The 18,625-nt window shown below is 48.6% G+C and overlaps 1 protein-coding gene across 5 annotated transcripts in view; it reads left to right on the top strand.

Moving 5' to 3' along the window:
- Positions 1-18,625, top strand: part of LOC149334292 (neprilysin-1-like) — a 78,735-nt gene that overhangs the window by 25,958 nt on the left and 34,152 nt on the right. For 2 of the 5 annotated variants that reach the window (XM_089555112.1, XM_089555113.1), the window contains exons 2-4: positions 15,251-15,466; positions 16,291-16,509; positions 17,896-18,065. In XM_089555112.1, coding sequence (XP_089411238.1) covers positions 15,251-15,466; positions 16,291-16,509; positions 17,896-18,065 — 605 coding nt within the window. Of the gene's footprint in view, positions 1-12,874; positions 13,363-15,250; positions 15,467-16,290; positions 16,510-17,895; positions 18,066-18,625 lie in introns of those variants that run through there. The other 3 variants (XM_089555110.1, XM_089555111.1, XM_089555114.1) reach the window with 3 other exon arrangements.

The following is an 18,625-nucleotide window of genomic DNA, read 5'->3' on the forward strand; positions in this document are numbered from 1 at the left end:
ATCGTGCATTGAGGTACTGGAAACCGGAGATAATTTCCTGAAAAGAGGGAGAAAGGCTCAAGACACCGATGCAGTTTGCAAAGCCTTCCGATTGTTGTGTCGCCAAGGCTGGTCAGAAAAACAGAGGCTTCCTTCCTATCTCGCCCCTTATTGGCAAGATCGCGCCTTTATAGTTGAAGGCAACGGGTTGCTTTTAAAAGGAACCAGACTCGTAGTGCCTCAGTCCCTGAGAAAAGAAGTGCTAGAAAAGTTGCACGATGGGCATCAAGACATTTCTAGAAGCTGAGCATTGGCTAAAGAGTTGGTTTGGTCGCCAGGCCTTAGCGAACAACTTGCGCAGCAGGTGAAAGATTGTGAAACTTGCGCGCGATGTGCTACAAAGAATGCAGAGCCGTTGATGCCCACGGCTACTATGAATTTTGCATGGGAAAGAGTTGGTGTTGACTTGTGCGTTATCAATAATCGCCACTATTTAGTGCTGGTCGATTATCTGTCTCGCTACCCGGAAATTGCGCTTCTGCCTTCAACTACAGCTCTAACCGTTATAGAAAGGATGAAGAGCATTTTTGCTCTTCATGGCATTTCGGAAACGGTAGTGACAGATAATGGGCCGCTATTTTCAAGCTCTGAGTTTGAAACTTTTGCTGTTGAGTATGGTTTCAGTCACGTGACTGTAAGCCCAAGGCACCCGCGAGCTAATGGGGAAGTGGAAAGAATGGTACAAACAATCAAGCGTCTTGTACTTAAATCGAAAGACCCCTACCTCGCACTTCTCGCATACAGGGCGACACCAGGAGTGCTGGGCTACAGTCCTGCAGAAATCCTGATGTGTCGACGCCTAAGGACCTGCGTTCCGATGGCACATCAACTGCGGAGCCCATCACATAGTAGAATGACTGATGTTACAGCTGATGTTACATCCATCCGAATAAAAAATTGCAAGCGCATTACTACAACAAACGTCATCGTGCTAGGGATCTCGTTCGGTTGAAGGTCGGGGATCCTGTGTCGGTTCAAGACTTGAAAACCAGGACCACTGTAGTTTGTGCTGCAGCTACCCCGCTGTCCTCCGTAGTACGCACAGAACAAGGTGCTCTGTTGCGCCGTAATCGACGAATGTTAAAGCGCTTTTCAATTGTTGGGAAAGCAAAAGGAAGTTATGAGTTTCCCAATGAACATGGTCAGGAGGAGCCAGGTGAGTCAGTCAGGGACGCACCTGCCAGTGTAGACAGCTGTCCGGCCGAGGCAAAAGCCGAACGCCAGGTGCCTTCGGCTCCAGTCACGGTGACCGGGTCGGGAAGAGAATTTTGCCCTCCCGTTCGCTGGGGATATGATGAGTGATTTTCTGTTTGTGTGCGCGTTCTCGGTCTGAGCCATGCGGAGTGTTTCTTTCTTTTGAACAGAACAAAGCTGTTGTTACCTGGTTGTAAAGTTCGCACATTTGCCTGTGAAGTAGTTAGTGCCTCAAATGTGATAACCCGATTTGTGATGTTGTCCAAAAAGGGGATGTGCTGACATGCATCTGCGTTCGAGTCACTTTAGAACCGTGACGTCATTGGGCCTCTATATTGATACGACGAAGATTAAGTGGAAGTCGAAGTGGCCTCCCGCGTGAAAGGGTCAAACGAAGAAGAGGAGGTTGAAGAGGCTTCCTGTTTGCGTTGGTGGTCCCTACCTACAAAAATTGCAATAGCAACCGATGCCTCCCAGTGCAACGAAAAGGAAAGGGTGGGAATTTACTGTCCGAGTTTAGACTGGTCCTTTTCGCTGCGCCTTCCGGATTTCACTCCTATTTTTCAAGCTGAGTTTCTGGCAGTAGTTCTTGCTCTGAGCAAGCTTGATCCTTCTATTTCTGCAGTGGCAGTCATTACCGATTCTTTATCTTTGTGTTCGTCCCTCGCATCGCATGTTGACTGTCCCACTTTAAGCACTTTTTTATCGCTTCTTCCTTCGCATTTGAGCCTTGTTCACTTGATATGGGTACCCGGCCACAGCAGCGTGACTGTCAATGAGATCGCGGATAACCTTGCAAAGGCTTTCCTAGGCGGCCCTGTGTTGCCCATCATCCCGGCTACAGCGTATATCACAGCATCTAGGTTCCGGCGACGAGCGTTATTAAGCGTGCAAGACACAACACTTTTAACATCGGTGGAATATCAGCATCTGAAATATTCCTGGAGCAGAAAAATTTGTCCATCTCGGCAGCTAGAAGTATCTCTGACGAGGTTGCGCTGCCGCATCCCCCCTCTAAATTTCTATCTGCACAGATCTGGTTTGGCGTTATCTCCCCTCTGTGCATTTTGCCGTGAGCCTGAATCTATCGATCATTTTTGGCTCCATTGTCGTCGTTTCACCTCTTTGAGAAGAAGACTGCTGGAGTTGCCCTTACAGCAACTTGGCCCTAGTTTGAGCAGCCCACACTTGCTATCATTTGGTGCCACCACACTTGGGTTCAGCCACAGGTCTGTTTGTGACGCTGTTCAAAATTTCTTGCTGGAATCTCATCGACTACCTTGCTAAAGCTTTCAGTATTTTCTTTTTATGCTTCATTATTTTTCGAATTATTCTCTTTTCTCTCTTTCACTCTCTCTCCAATCCAAACTCCTTTATATATATATATATATATATATATATATATATATATATATATATATAGTAGTTGCAGGAAGTCTTGTCGTTCAATGGGCCAGGAAGACTTGTAGAAGAAGGGGTCACAACCTTGCAATTACCTTAATTTAATACCGACAGTTTCGGACGGAGGACCGTCCTTCCTCAGGGTATACCCTGAGGAAGGACGGTCCTCCGTCCGAAACTGTCGGTATTAAATTAAGATAATTGCAAGGTTGTGACCCCTTCTTCTATATATATATATATATATATTTATTTATTATTAATTATAATAATAATAATTATTATTATTTGTTTTTAGTTTTGTTTCTTTTTTTTCATCCTCTCCGTGCCCTTCTTGTGGTAGACTCCCCCGGTGTTCCTCTACCGTGTGCTTTCCTTTTGCCTTTACTACGTACAGGTGAATACCAACCTTTACCACCCGATTCTTGGCCGATCCCCCAGAGAGGGTATGTGCCATTCTGTCGTAGGCTACAACAACAACAACAACAACTTCCTGTTGCTCGCCGCTAGGAACTATTTACCTACCGCTTGTAAATAAATGTAAATAGTATTTCCCCGTAACATCCTTGGTGGAGGTGCGACAAGACGGAACTACGCAGCGGACGCTACCTTCCGCCCCCAACCAACCTTTCACGCCGACGCTACCTTCCACGGCTGACAATGACGGAAGCAGCTCCTCCAGATTCGGCGGCATCGATATCCTCCGTCGTCCTCACTCACCTTTGTGATCCTGGACCCTTCTCTGGGGACGACGACGCTGACGTCGAGACTTGGCTTCGTAAGTATGAACGATGCAGCGCTAACAACCGGTGGGACCAAACTTTCATGCTTGCGAACGTCGTTTTTTACCTTAAGGGCACGGCGCTCAAGTGGTATGATACCAACGAAGAGACATTGGCCAGTTGGGACGACTGTAAGCAAAAACTTATTGACCTTTTCGGCAAACCACTCGGCCGGCAGCTTGCCGCTCATCCACGAAGTCCTACGTCTCCTATATTCAGGATGTGTTGGCTTTGTGCTACACGGTGGATACAGAGATGAGCGAGGCTGACAAAGTCGGACATGTGCTGAAGGGCATTGCAGATGACGCCTTCAATCTGCTCGTTTACAAAAACTGTGACAAGATTGCAGACATCATAAAAGAATACCGCCGCTTCGAGGACGACGGATCACCCAGCATATCGCACGCCTGCCCAACACGGCTGCGTCTTCGTCCTGCCAAGATCTTTGTCCTCGGAACCAACCGACCTCACCAGAGAACGTGACCCGTATTGTACGCCGTGAGCTTGAAGCCATTGCTCCGGCCCCCTTAGCAACGCCTGTAGCCAACCAGCCCCTGCCCTTTCCACTTATTCAAGCCACCGTGCGCCAGGAAATTGCTAACTTGGGTTTAAACTCTGTCCCCGCTCTTCATCCCTCCCAAGTACCCGAAGTCCCTCCTCTATACCCTGTCCGGCCTGTTTACGCCGCTCCTCGACCGCGCAGTCTGTCCGAGTGGCGTACGCCTGACGACAGGCCCATCTGTTTCCACTGTTCCCGTGTCGGCCACATCGCCCGTCATTGCCGTAGTCGATGGTACTCCTCCTAGCGGACCCGTTACTCGTCCCCACCTTATCGCCCCGACGCTGCGGACTCAAGCTCTTTCTCGCGACCCTTGGACAACCCACCACCGACATCTCGCTGCCCCGCTTCAGCCGCTCACCATCTCCACAGCGCCGCCAGTCCCGTTCGCCGCAGCGACCGCGCGCTTCCTCCCCCGGCCCCTACGGACGATCACAGGCGGAAAACTAGTTTCTGCAGCGTCCAGAGGTGATGCTGCAGATACGACCCGGCTCCAAAATCCTCGTTTAGGTCTTCGTGCCCCGTGCAATTTTCTGACCATACAAGTCGATGGCGTTGCCGTCTCAGCTCTGGTGGACACGGGCGCCCAGATCTCTATGATGAGTTCCGACCTACGACGCCGCCTCCGCAAAGTACTGACGCCTGCCCCTACAGCCGTTGTTCGAGTTGCCGATGGCACAACGTCCCCAGTCCTCGGCCTGTGTGCTGCTCGTGTGACGATTTCTGACCGACAAACCACCGTGCTCTTTACCGTTCTGAATCAGTGCCCTCATGACATCATACTCGGCCTTGATTTCCTTAGTGAGCACGCAGTCCTTATTGACTGTGCTACCAGTGTTGTTCAGTTGGACCTACCGTACATCTCAGAACCACCTGCCACAGTTGTGCACCGTCTCTGTACTGCCGAGTTCACCCGCTTACCACCTGAAGCCGCTACTTACGTATTGTTTAAATCTGTTCCAGCTCTCCCTAACGGCCAGTATATCATCACTCCTGTCGTTTATTTGCCCGTCGCAAAGAATGTTGCCCTTGCCCATACAGTTTTCACAGTCTCGGCAAACAGCGCATGGTTACCTGTTCTCAACTTCAGTACGCACGTCCAGACGCTTCCTCAAGGCATGTGCCTCGCCACGCTGTCCTCTACCGATGAATACGTGATCTCTGCAGTCACAAATTGTGTATCGTCCTCTCCGGAAGATCATGTCACAGCTCTTTCGAGACCTGACCACTTTGCCAATATGATCGCTTCAGATCTCTGTGCCGACCAAGCAGAGGCACTTACCTATCTTCTGTCATCTTTTCAGGACATATTTGATTTCAATGACCGCCCTTTAGCTCGCACGGCCGTTGTGAAGCATCGAATCAACACCGGTGACGCCGCTCCTCTGCACCGCAGGGTGTCCAGTTCCGAACGCCAAATGATACAAGAGGAAGTCGAAAAGATGCTCGCTAAGGGCATCATCGAACCGTCGTCCAGTCCTTGGGCCTCGGCAGTCATTCTTGTTAAAAAGAAAGACGGCAGTTGGCGTTTCTGCGTCGACTACCGCCACCTGAACCGCATCACGAGAAGAGACGTGTACCCACTCCCTAGGATCGATGACGCTCTCGACTGTCTCCACGGATCTCAATACTTTTCTTCCATTGATATTCGTTACGGTTATTGGCAAATCGCCGTTGACGAGCAAGACCGCGAAAAGACAGCTTTCGCCACACCTGACGGTTTATACCAGTTCAAAGTGATGCCGTTGGGACTTTGTAATGCACCATCTACTTTCGAACGGATGATAGACTCACTCCTTCGCGGATTTAAGTGGATTACGTGTCTGTGCTACTTTGACGATGTTGTCTTCTCGCCCACATTTGTCTCGCACCTTGAACGTCTCAGGAGTATCCTGACTGTGTTTCGTACGGCTGGGCTTCAGCTCAACTCGTCCAAATGCCAATTCGGCCGCCGGCAACTCACCAGTCTGGGCCATCTCGTCGACGCCTCCGGTGTACGTCCTGATTCAGCTAAAATTGCAGCGGTGCAACAGTTCCCTCGCCCAAATTCCCAGAAAGACGTGCGCAGTTTTCTTGAGCTGTGTTCCTACTTTCGCCGTTTTATTCAAGATTTCGCTCGTCCCCTCACTGACCTCCTGAAGACGGACGCAGACTTTACCTGGGGCACTAATCAACAAAATGCGTTTTCCACGCTTGTCCGCCTGCTGACATCATCCACGATTCTGGCACATTTTGATCCCGCGGCTCCTACTGAACTCCGCACGGACGCCTGTGGCTACGGGATTGGAGCCGTGCTGGCTCAACGCTCCCGGGGCCCACACCGCGTGGTTGCGTATGCTAGCAGCCTGCTTTCACCTGCCGAGCGAAATTACTCCATTACGGAACGTGAATGTCTCGCCCTGCTTTGGGCTGTAGCTAAACTCCGGCCATACTTGTTCGGGCGTGTTTTTTCTGTTGCCACAGACCACCACGCCCTCTGCTGGCTGTCCTCGCTGAAAGACCCTTCTTGGCGTCTTGGCCGCTGGGCGCTACGCCTTGAGGAATATTCGTACATAGTCGTGTACAAGTCTGGACGTCTCCATCAAGACGCTGATTGCCTGTCTCGGTACCCTGTCGAGCCACCTGCTGTCAGTGACACTGACGATATCCCTTCCCTGTTTGGCATTTCTGATCTACACAACATCGCCGAGGAGCAGCGCAAAGACCCATATTAGCAAACTATCATCGAGGGCCTCAGCTCTGGAAGCTTGAAGCGCTCCCTGCAGCTCTTCGTCACTAAAAATGGCATCCTCTACCACCGCAACTTCCGTCCTTACGGGCCCTCCCTCCTCCTAGTCATTCCCCAGCAGCTGCGGTCTTCTATAATTGCAGAACTCCATGACCTACCTGCAGCTGGCCACCTTGGTGTGACACGAACTTAGGACCGGATACGGCGCCGTTTCTTTTGGCCTGGATTATACCGTACCGTCCGGCATTACGTCATCACTTGCGACCTCTGTCAGCGCAGGAAGAAGCCTTCGGCACCACCTCCTGGTCTTCTGCATCCTATAGACGTGCCTGTCGAGCCATTCCACCTTGTAGGGCTCGACCTCCTTGGACCATTCACGACCTCAGACTCCGGAAATAGGTGGATCGCAGTAGCCACAGACTATGCCACTCGGTTTGCGATCACCCGTGCGCTGCCTACGAGCTGCGCGACCGATGTCGCTGACTTCCTTTTGCACAGTCTTATTCTACAACATGGTGCCCATCGCCAATTACTCACAGACCGCGGACGCTATTTCTCTGTCCAGAGTTGTTGACGACATCCTGCGTTCGTGTTCTACGAAGCATAAGATTGCCACAGCATACCACCCACAGACAAACGGGCTAACCGAGCGTTTGAACCGAACATTAAAAGACATGTTGTCTATGTACGTCTCCCCCGACCACAAAGACTGGGATCTCGCATTGCCCTATGTGACGTTCGCTTACAACACCTCCAGGCATGACACAACTGGTTACTCTCCGTTCTATCTCTTATACGGCAGACACGCCGTCCTGCCATTGGACACACTCGTGCCATCCGCTGACCGTCCCGTCACCGCCTACACCCGGGACGCCATTGCTCAAGTTGCAGACGCTCGGCAAATCGCCCGAACTCGCCTCCAAGCGTCCCAACAAACACAGAAGTCATTGTACGATAACCGCCATCGCCATGTCTCCTACGAACCGGGGTAGCTCGTTCTTCTGTGGTCTCCTTCCCGTCGCGTCGGTCTATCTGTGAAACTTTTGTCCCCCTACCATGGTCCTTATCGTGTTGTGCATCAGGTCACCGATGTCACGTATGAAGTTGACCCTCATACACCTGCATCCTCATCTTGTACACCACCCACCGACATTGTTCGTTATGCGCCTCAAGCCCTACCAGGCCGCTCCCCTATCACCGGCCTAACGCCGGGACGGCGCTCATGCCGCCGGGGGTCATGCTACGACGAAGAGGAAGTGGAAGTCGGAGTGGCCTGCTGCGTGAAAGGGTCGAACGAAGAAGACGAGGTTGAAGAGGCTTCCTGTTCGCGTTGGTGCTTTCTGTTGCTCGCCGCTAGGAACTATTCAGCTACCGCTTGTAAATAAATGTAAATAGTATTTCCCCGTAACAATATATTTGGCTGCAATAAAGAGGCGTCTTTCGCTCTGGGCTTGCACACGGACCTCGCTGCTTCTCAATGCTCTCCGCTCGGTTGGAAAGCGCACCCCGACAGCGGCCGGACGCGCTACTACAATAGGTCCAGTGTCTCGAATGATGTCCCAATCACTTATGACGCAGAGATGATGGATTCAGATACGCGAGTCCTCAAACGCAGTGGCTCCCACTGTATAACCCGTCTTCTCCACATCCTAAACCGAAATCAAACAGCTGGACTCTCAGCCAAAGGAAAATAGTTTGGGGCAGGCAGCTGCTGCTTCCCAGATGACACAACCATAGGGGTGTTACGAATACTTCAGTGTAACTGTCGGTCAGATATTTCAGTTTCAACGAATTTACTTTACTTTGTATCCCAACATAATCCAGACATAATTATTTTGCAAGAAACTTGGCTTTCACTTGAAAAACATATTCCTCATTTCGCCAAGATCGACCATGAAGAGGAGGGGGGTTGCTCATTCTGGTCTCTTCAAAATTTTGTCATGGGGCTAAAGTGGCTTTTCAGTTCTCTACTCTAGACTGTGAGTTGATGGCTTTAGACTCTGAAATTCCAGTGTGCCATCTCTTTTCATTAGTGAACGTTTATTTTCCATGTGGTGTGCAGGATACCAGGCCGCTAGATCTTCTACTAGTTAATTACCAGAAGTCAGTTCTATTGGCCGGTGACTTCAATTCGCACCATGTATCGTGGTGATATAAGGCAGATCCCTGCGGCAAACGCTTTTGGGATTGGGTTACAGATAACAACCTTACGTGCATGAATTCGGGTTCGGCCCCCTTTTCCGTGCTCAAACAGTATCTGTATTAGATTTAACTTTCTCCAGCCTTTGTGTTCCTGTTCCGAATTGGTCGACAGTTGATTGTGGTACATCTAGTGATAACATGCCCATTGTTTTTGGCACAAATTCATAACATTTACAGGCATTTTCTAAACAGCAGTAAAGAATTTTGATTAACGGCCTCGCTATTAAGTTTATTCCAATCAGTAATTGTCCTCGGAAAAAAAAAAGAATATTTAAAGCAGTTATTTCGCGCGTTCAAAGGGGTTATTGTTAGTGCATGCCTTTGTCTCGTGTTATAACCTGAGGAGTAAGAAAAATAATTAGAAGTATCAACTTTATAATGATAACATGCCCATTGGTTTTGGTGCTAATTGCTGCTTAACTCTAGCGTATTCACTGTTGAGGTCATATATTAATTATAACCAGTTTCAATTTACTTTGCGCTCTACTCTTGCGTCAGCGATTGGTTTTGCTGACGCGCATCATTCAAAAGACATTTGCTTGGCTATTGAGGAATACCGTAAGAAGTCCGAATTTCTGGTGCGTACATCAAAAGAGAGCAATTCAACTAGACGGTGGAATGCAAATTGTTCGTGGGACTGCAGACACAGAAAGGCTGCATAGAAGGAGCTCCTCCACAATCAGTACCGGAAAAATCGGCATGATTATAATTTATTGCAGCTACTTTTAAACGGCCGATTTCACGAGCGAAACACGATTATGAATCTGAAAATGTCGATTTCCTAATGAAATCAGGAAACCAACGGGCACTTTTGAGATTTTTAAAATCGCGCAAGAAGATACCGGCTTCAGGTGATTTTTCCAGTTGTGTCCTGACTCCGCAAGAAGCAATCGAAACCATTGAAGTTGTTGCCAAAGGATTAGAGAAGCGTTTCTCGTCTTCACTTCCTTTGCGCTCCGTGTTTGTAGCGTCAGTGGATCAGATTAAGCATGACCCCCAGATTACCCTCTCAGAACTTTCCCCGATAGTGATGAGGTTACCATGAGCTGCGCCTGGACCTGATAGGGTAACGTCAAAAATGATAAAGATCCTCTTTGAGGAGTCTTCTAACTGTTTATTACAGGTAGTAAATTATTCTGTCAAACATGCTTGGATTCCTCCTGAATGGAAACTCGCCAAAGTGGTTCCTTTACCTAAAATAATGGTGGCGGCTATTCTCTGGAAAATATTAGACCTAATGCACTGACATCCAATGTGGTTAAATTAATTGAAAGGGTATTGCTCCCCACGTGTTTCAGAATTTGTGTACCGTGAAAATATCCTCAGCCACAGTGAAATTGGTTTCCGTCCAAAATGTTCCATATGGAATGCACATGTTGACCTCGAGAGTCGAATTCTCCTTGCGCGGCGGCAAAAAATGCATGCTGCTTTGGTTACATTAGATGTAGCCAAAGCTTATGACTGTGTGGAACACACCATATTGCAAAGACTGCATGCTCTGCAGTTTCCATATTACTTAAGTTCCTAGATATATGCGTTCCTACAAAACAGGCAGTTTTTTTGTACACTTCATGGTGTCAACTCTGGAAGGTATAAATAAACTAGAGGTGTTCCTCAGGGGGCAATCCTTTCCCCCATTCTCTTCAATATTCTACTGAGCTCTATCCCCAGCCATCACCAAATTCGCTCTTACGTCTATGCAGACGACATTGCATTTTTCTCGGCTGCTCCTGACATTAAATCGCTTTACGTGCGTCTGCAATCGTACCTCAACTTGCTTGAGAGGTTGTTGTGTGGTCTAAGACTCACCTTAAATGTTAACAAATGCGCTATCCTTGTTTTTCGACTCCGAGATACTTTTGCTGTGCCTCTAATTTACCAGCGACAAATCATTCCGCAAGTTCACAATTTAAAATATCTTAGTGTCATTTATGACAACCTCACATATGGCGCTCTCGCATTGTCCATGTTGCAGCGAAAGGGGCTCGTGCTGTGGGCATGTTGCGTAGATTAAGTAATCCCCTGTCTGGAATGTGGAGGGATGCACTTTTAATGATTTATGTTATGTACAGTCTTTGTCGAAAGTAACCAGGCTCCATGGTTTGCTTCTCATTCGTATAATAGATCCCTCACGGCTTCCCTAAAGATCAAAAAGTTCTTTGAAGGTGAGAACAGGGGTTATTCTTACCATAAAGAGATTTAGAGCTCGAGGGCTGTCATTATAGCTTTAATATACGACTGAGAGGAAAACGTGCAGCCTGGTTACTTTTGACAAAGACTGTACGTCCGACCAGTGTTAGAATTAGACCAGTGTTTTGGTTCAGCTGCTTACAAAACTCGCCCGCTCGTTCTTTTAGAGCGGGAAGCTCTACGGTTGTGCCTTGGCCTCCCTAAATTTGTAGCTAACGACGTGCTTTACCTTTAAGCACGAATTCCACCTTTATTATCTAGATTTACATTTCTCACTTTTCAGACGTACCTCACGATATATGACTCAAATTTTCACATTTCCTTGTCTTTTTTTTGCCAGCCGACCTTTTATTTTAGAGTCCACTGGCCTCGATTTCATACCCCACAGGTAGTACAGGTACAAAATTTACTTGAACCTTTAAATGTACTCCTGTATAACATACTTCCCACACAAAACAATGGGTCTTCTGTGAAAATGGTCTATGATGACATTTTCCCGAAGAATGCAAAGCATTTACCATCAAGCATTTTAAATGGATTATTAGAAGACCATTTACAAAGCCTACTTGTTACCATCAGGATTGCTCCTGACGCCTCCCAATGTGATGAAAGGCAGGGGTGGGAATATATTGCCCACTTCTAGATTGGTGTTTTCTGTGCGTCTTCCGGATTTCACCCCAATTTTCCAACCGGAGTTTCTGGCGGTGGTGCTTCCTCTTCGCAAACTAGACCCATCTTTCTCTGCAGTGGTTGTCATTACAGACTCCCTTTCTTTGTGTTCGTCCTGTTACCTTTCCTATGTGTCTCGTCTGTTTTTTGCGCCTAGAACCTATTTCGTCCCTTGCTTCAGCTCCAATCCTAAACACCTTCTTATCATTACTCTCTCCACATCTTAGCCTTTTAGATATGATATGGGTTCCAGGTCATAGCAGTGTGACAGTCAATGAAGTGGCTGATAGCCTGGCAAAGGCTTTCCTCAATGGACCCGTGCTGCCTATCCTCCCGGCTGCATCACAGCAACAGCAGCGAGGTTTCGGAGAAGTATTTTGTTAAGCATGACATCTGGATCAGTTTTAAGATCTGATGATTTCCTGCATCTTAAGTATTCGTGGAGCAGGAAATCATGTCATTCAAGACAGTTCGAGGTCTCTCTAACTAGGCGGCGCTGCCGGATCCCATCCTTAAATTTACATTTTCACAGGTCTGGTTTGGCGCTTTCTCCCGTCTGCGCATTGTGTGGTGAACAAGAATCAAGAGACCATTTTTTGTTGTTATCTCATCGCTTCACCATGCTGAGACGACGATTTTTAGAGCAACCACTGCAACAGCTTGGCCTCAGTTTGAGCAGCCCGATCACATTGTCGTTTGGCGCCACCATTCTTGCATACAGCCACAGGTCTGTTTTTACCGCCATTCAAAATTTTTTACTAGAATCTAATCGCTTACCTTGCTAACATTATTTATTACTTATCATGATCATTTTTTCCCCGTATTACTATTATTATTTTTTTTAAATCCCTCGGCTACAAATCTCACAGAGCCCATCTGCGTGCGTTATGCATTTCTCGTTTCTTATTGGTCTTTTTGCTTTCTGTTGACCTTTATGTTCCCCAGCATTCTTTTATTTATATTTATTAATGATTTAGTTTATTTATTTCACCAAGAAAAAAATTCATCACAAAAACTCTCTATGCACCGCTCTTCTTGGTCGATCCCCCTTTGTGGGTATGCGCCATTCTACGGGGCGAACAACAGAAACAATTTGTGCACGAGCAGCACGCGCAGAAGAAGAAGAAGAAGAAAGCTCTTGTTCGCTGCTTCTGCGTCGCTGTCCTTCAGCTCCTGTACTCTTCAGAGTCGCCCGCAGTCCCATGCCGTCCAAGCTGACCAAGAAATCGAAGGGCGTCAGGCCAAGCTCCGCCGTCGACGCGGGAGGCGCAGGTAGCGACAAACCTGCCCCAGACGCGGTGGTCGTCGATTTGACCGGCAAGGGTCCTCCAGCCTTGCAGTCGGCCTCCCAGCCCCAGTCGCGGAAGAAGGACGCCAAGAAGGGTCGCAAGAAGCGACGCCCCACCCAAAAGGCCAGCAAAACCCAGACGGCGCCTCCCGCTGAAGAGGTTCCGCCGGCAATGGCGACGCAGGGTCCATCCACGGGTGCTCCGCCCACGCATCCTGCGGCCGCTTCCGGCGTAGCTACCGCACAGGCAGTCCTTGGACAGCAGTCATCAATGTACCCGTCTTCACGGGCCCCGGCGAATTCGACCGCCGTGGTACGTCCATTCCTTCCTTCCTTCCTTCCTTCCTTCCTTCCTTCCTTCCTTCCTTCCTTCCTTCCTTCCTTCCTTCCTTCCTTCCTTCCTTCCTTCGTTCCTTCGTTCCTTCCTTCCTTCCTTCCTTCCTTCCTTCCTTCCTTCCTTCCTTCCTTCCTTCCTTCCTTCCTTCCTTCCTTCCTTCCTTTGCTTACTTATGGCAATGTTGAGTGTAGCAACGTTCTCATCAATCTAATTTTACTCCATTTTAGATCGGAGCTTACAGGCGCGTGTTCCTCGCTTCTGCTTCGTCGGCGTTGTCAGCGTAACCGGTTGTAAATTCCTTCGCTGTCGCCATGGCAGGTGGCGCTTCACTCTGCTGCTGCCTGCCACGGCGAGAGCGGAACACCGGAAGGTAGCTACCACGGGAAGATCCTGGAGGGCGGTTAGCAGGTTAACACGCGCCTTGCCAGCGGTGAAGAGCTGCGGTCAAATTTCTCATTACCGACTATCGAAACCGTCAGTCACTCTTTCATCCTATGATTTCAGTCAGCAGCCGCGTCCGCAGCTACCGAACGCCGTAACCACTCAGCCATTGCAGCAATCCAGGCCACCACTGCCACTCATTGCTAACTGTCTTCGGCTGCTGACCGCGAGTTGCAGTGAAAAGTCAGGGCTGCTCTTAAGAAATACGCGCAAGACTCGTCGTACCGCCGCACTTCAGCATTGACACATGGCGTCCGCTTCGTCTCGCGTGTCACGTTTTGCACGAGTTATGAAGTTCTTCCTTCACATCCAGTGCCGGGCGCCATTGTTTGAGGCTGGCCTCTTAGTGCCCCCATGCCGGAAAAAACGGTCATGCGACGGTGCCGTTGGCGTCGGCGTATGCGGTCGTTCGAAACCTCGCCGCCGGACCCGGCCGCTCCGGCAACATACGTCACGTGACATTGTGGTGTTACCAAAGACTGCCCACCTAACGATGAGAAAACTGACAACCGTGGCAGTTGGCACTTAATGATTGGTGGAGAGAGGTTGCTCGGGAAGAGCAGCACGGGTCTCAAGCCCATGCTTCTGAAGTTATGGGTATTGAAGTTATGCCAGCTTACTTTTAGATGCAATGCAATACTTATGTATTTATTAGAATAAACAGTTTTTCTTCCGCCGCGGCAACAGCTGCCACGTGACCCCCACGTCGCACGCCGTCTCTGCGTTCCCCATGTGTCAATAGCAGAGCCAATAACACCGACGCTGCGTCTGGATACCAACCGGACGGAACTCGATCGACAGCCGTCTGCGGTTAGAGCGACGGCCCTCCCCAGTCGCAGACTGACAGAATTCGCAGCGTCGGAGGCAAAAATCGCATGCATATGAAATGAGCTTGAAGCTGTCCCTACAGGGTACCGGTCTTCGTCAGATTCTACCTCGGTGCCCAGTTTCGCCGTTTAAGGTGATGGCACGTACCTCATACGCCGAGAGATCACCCAATGCAGCAGCAAAGCTTGAAAGTCACACTTTGTTGCAGAGATTGTTTTATATGTGGCTTTTAGACTTGGGGCATGGGGTGCGGACCCTGGAGGAACGTAGACGAGACTCACGGGTTTAGTGGTAGAACAAAAAAAAACGCTTTGTTTCACGAGGACACACTGTTTATGTTAATTGGTGACATGATACTTAGTGGCTAAGTACAAAGTACGCATCTATAATGACAAGGCATATGCCAATCTAGTAAACCGAAACCAGAACCAAAAACACTATACAACAGAAATATTGAAGCCTCGCGTCTGTTCCAGACGTCTGCGCAATCCTTGAGAAACAAAATGGTGTCTCCTAAGGGCGATGCAGCTGTGACCGCCACAAGCGGACGGAAGCGCTGGTAAGCGGAGACTCGAACCTGATTTGTTCTGCTCAGGGTGCCATGGAAGCCGTCCAGCAGCAACTTCCTCCGGACGCGGCTGCCTCTGCTCCTGGTGTGGCGTCGCAACAGCGCAAGACGTACTCGGTGCGCACGTCATATGCGCCGTCGTCGCAGTACTCCCCCGCGTCGAAGGCAGGCAGCCAGAGGCCAACGGACAACTCTCTAAAGGCGCTGAACTACCTGCTGCACGCAGGCGTGGGCGCCTCCGGGGTGAGCTGGTGTTAGGCTGCTAGGAAACTTATTCTTGCTTGGCTATACCCTCCATCACCGTGCTATGAGAAACACAATTAGCAGTAGGCCTCGAAATTATTTATACCAGAGCTTACTCTTGTATTTCGAATGTCTGCTAATCAGTGCAGAGTAAGGTAATCAGTGTGTAATCTTTCAAGTATTCGACATCCCCCTTTTCATGGATTACCGCAACACTAGCATTATTCCATGCTACCATCCCAATAGAGGCCATTAGGCGTATACTTATACAGGGGAATATGCTTTCGATTTCTAATGAGTCCACCATCGTACAACAAACCGGCAATTATTTACCATCGCCTGGAACTTCTGCCCTCTGCTTTGCTCTCAAACACTGCCCTGCTTCCTATGTAGTTACACTCAGAATATCCTTTCCCTATGCACCAGTGCAATCGGCGTGGAGGTTATTTAGGCTGTTGTGGAAAATTCATACTAAGTTCCTCTACAACTGCGGTGACCTTAACAAGGTTGCTAATGGCTGAACACTCTTGTCTGTTATTGTTTAGATCTAATTTTTTTCCAATGAGTATTTTCCTCTGCGTTCGTATCAGGCTACCTCCGTATTTTGGAACTTGGTCAAAACCTGTATTGTATCTTGTGTCCCTTAGATTACGCGTATCCAGTATCATAAAAAAACTCGTAAAAAAAGGAGTATCTAAATATATCCGGTGTCGCATAGATGGCGCAGGCCATGTTGTGGCGTAGGCCACAAGACTGTTATGATCGCTGTTGCTACCGGCATCAGGTTTGTGCAGGGGGCGCTCACCGTCAGCTTCTTTTCGCAGGAGGCGAAGGAAGTCATCCAGGAGAAGCTGCCTCCAAGTGCGTCTGCCTCCGCTGCCGCAATGACGTCGCCGCAGCGCAAGTCGCCCACAACTCGCACGTCGCATGCGACATCACAACGCACCACGGGGTCGAAGGCAGCCAGCACGTGGACGAGGGAGGAGTCCATGAAGGCACTGAACGAGCTACTGCACGCCGGCGCGGATGCCTTCTCCAGCACGGTGAACTGCTCCGTCGATGGTCGGGAGGATCGGGGTGACTTAACTGCGCCACCTGGTTTTACTACCATGCGATGCTAGACTTGTGAAGCTGTTCGAAGGGAGACACCAATGCTTCCTCTAGGTGCCGGCGGGGAAAAGGACGGGCCTGGACTCTCGATTCAGTAAAACTGTGGTGTTGCAGTACTTATGTCTGAGTAAGTCTTATTGTGACGGGTCGCATTATTGGACGTGCCTTGCTCACACAGGTGGAGCATTTGCGGATCGCATGCAACCGGTGATTCTTTCCAGCAAACTTGCCATTAACACTTCCACCGTTTTCCGTTAGGCTTGGTGCCGAAAACTTGAGCAAGAGACGTCTGTACGCGCCCTCATGTGCGTTAACCCTCACGCGATAAATGCTGACAGTTGCGTACAGGAAAGCCATGGCAGCTTATAGTGTTGACGGCCTAACAGTGACCCAGGATTAACATTTTTAGGCACAGTTGTGCGAGTGAAAACTTTCTGCAGAGGTAGGCTAACATGTTTTTAGAATTGTTAACGATATGCTCAATGTGAATCGTTGACACAAAAACCGTTGTTGCGAATGTAAAGGAATGTTAACTTTCATGTAAAAAGCCGGCATTACTGAAAGACAGCTTCTCAACTTTGCACGTCATGAATTTCATGCCATAATACAAGATACCATTTATTTATTACAGATACCTGCAGCACCCGACGGCATTATTGCAGGGGGGGGGGGGGACACAGTAACTTCTGCTCATTTGGCCGAAAGCACACATAATAACAGAAATACATTCACACAACTAATATTTATTTATTACAAACTTACAATGTGAACTTGTAAACAGTTGTAACAGTTGTAAACAGTTTACAATGTAAACTGTCGGGTTCTGGTTTTCAAGTGTTGTCTAAATTTATTATTTAGAAAGGGCACCAAGCTTTCACTGTTTTTATGCCTATTTTGTTAACCACTGTTTAAAACTTGTTTACTAGCTCTCGTGGAGTGCTTTCATTGCTTCTAATGGGACACTGAAGAAATAAGTATGAATATTGTTTGTCCTCTTTTACATCGTTAGCTTGTATTTATTGTATGCTGTATATTGGCGGCGATTACCTTCCGATCGAGATGAAAAATTTATAATGTATCTTTAATTTCTGTAATTATAAATTTTTAACCACGTGGCTTGCTGCAGTCTGCTTTATCACTTCATTTCCGGAAAGGGCTCGGGAGGAATTATTGCTTCATCTAGCTCTCTTTGCCTCGCCCGGTGGGAGCGCTGTGTACCTTTGCCCGTATCGAATTAAGTGTGTTTTGTTTTGTTTAAATAAATCATTGGATTACAAACCACGTCACGGGCTTTACCCTATGTCACCTATCTGTTGCAGCCTTCACCGAAAGCAGTTAGTAACAACCCCGAGAAAGGGTCGACGGAGGGCAAGGTATTCGCCATCTTGCTGCTGGTCGGCGCTGTGGTGGCCTTCACCATACTGCTGCTCCCAAGCCCGGTCCCGAGGAGGAGTCTGCTCTGCACAACACAGTCCTGCGCCGAGCACAGGTTATTGAGAGGCCTGTTTATTTCCTCCTGCTTAGCCTGGCTAAGAGGCTAGCCGACCAGTGCTATTGTAGGAACTAGGAGGCATTAATAAAGGTGTTATGGGCTTAGTGAAGTTAATAACAGATAATAAAAGGGCGGGCACGTACTGCACTATCATAGCTTAGCGGAATGCGAGAGCTCAATTATTACTGATCAATAAGGATAGAGCTGGGAACAAAATATTCTCACTCTACACCTACTATCGAGAGGGTGGTAGTTTTCTCAAAGCTTACGCACTGATGTCTAGTCATGATAAGAAACTAGTCGAAAGGCTGTTGGAGATGTAGAATCAGCAGTGAGTAGAGCAAAAGTGCAGAACACTGTTCTAATCGGCGACTTCGAGGCCAGGATTAGCAACAGGCACGAAGGAAAGCAAGCAGGCGGTCACCATGGCGTAGGTAGTGGGAACAGCAAGGGGAGTTGTTAGTAGAGTTCGCAGGACGGCGTAAATTATGAATCACGAGTACTTTCCACTGCAAACTTATAAACCGGAAGTGTCCGTGGAAGAGCTTGAATGGCGG

This window comes from Amblyomma mixtum, chromosome 8 (assembly GCF_055824585.1).
Source record: "Amblyomma mixtum isolate Tamu chromosome 8, ASM5582458v1, whole genome shotgun sequence".
Taxonomy (NCBI): domain Eukaryota; kingdom Metazoa; phylum Arthropoda; class Arachnida; order Ixodida; family Ixodidae; genus Amblyomma; species Amblyomma mixtum.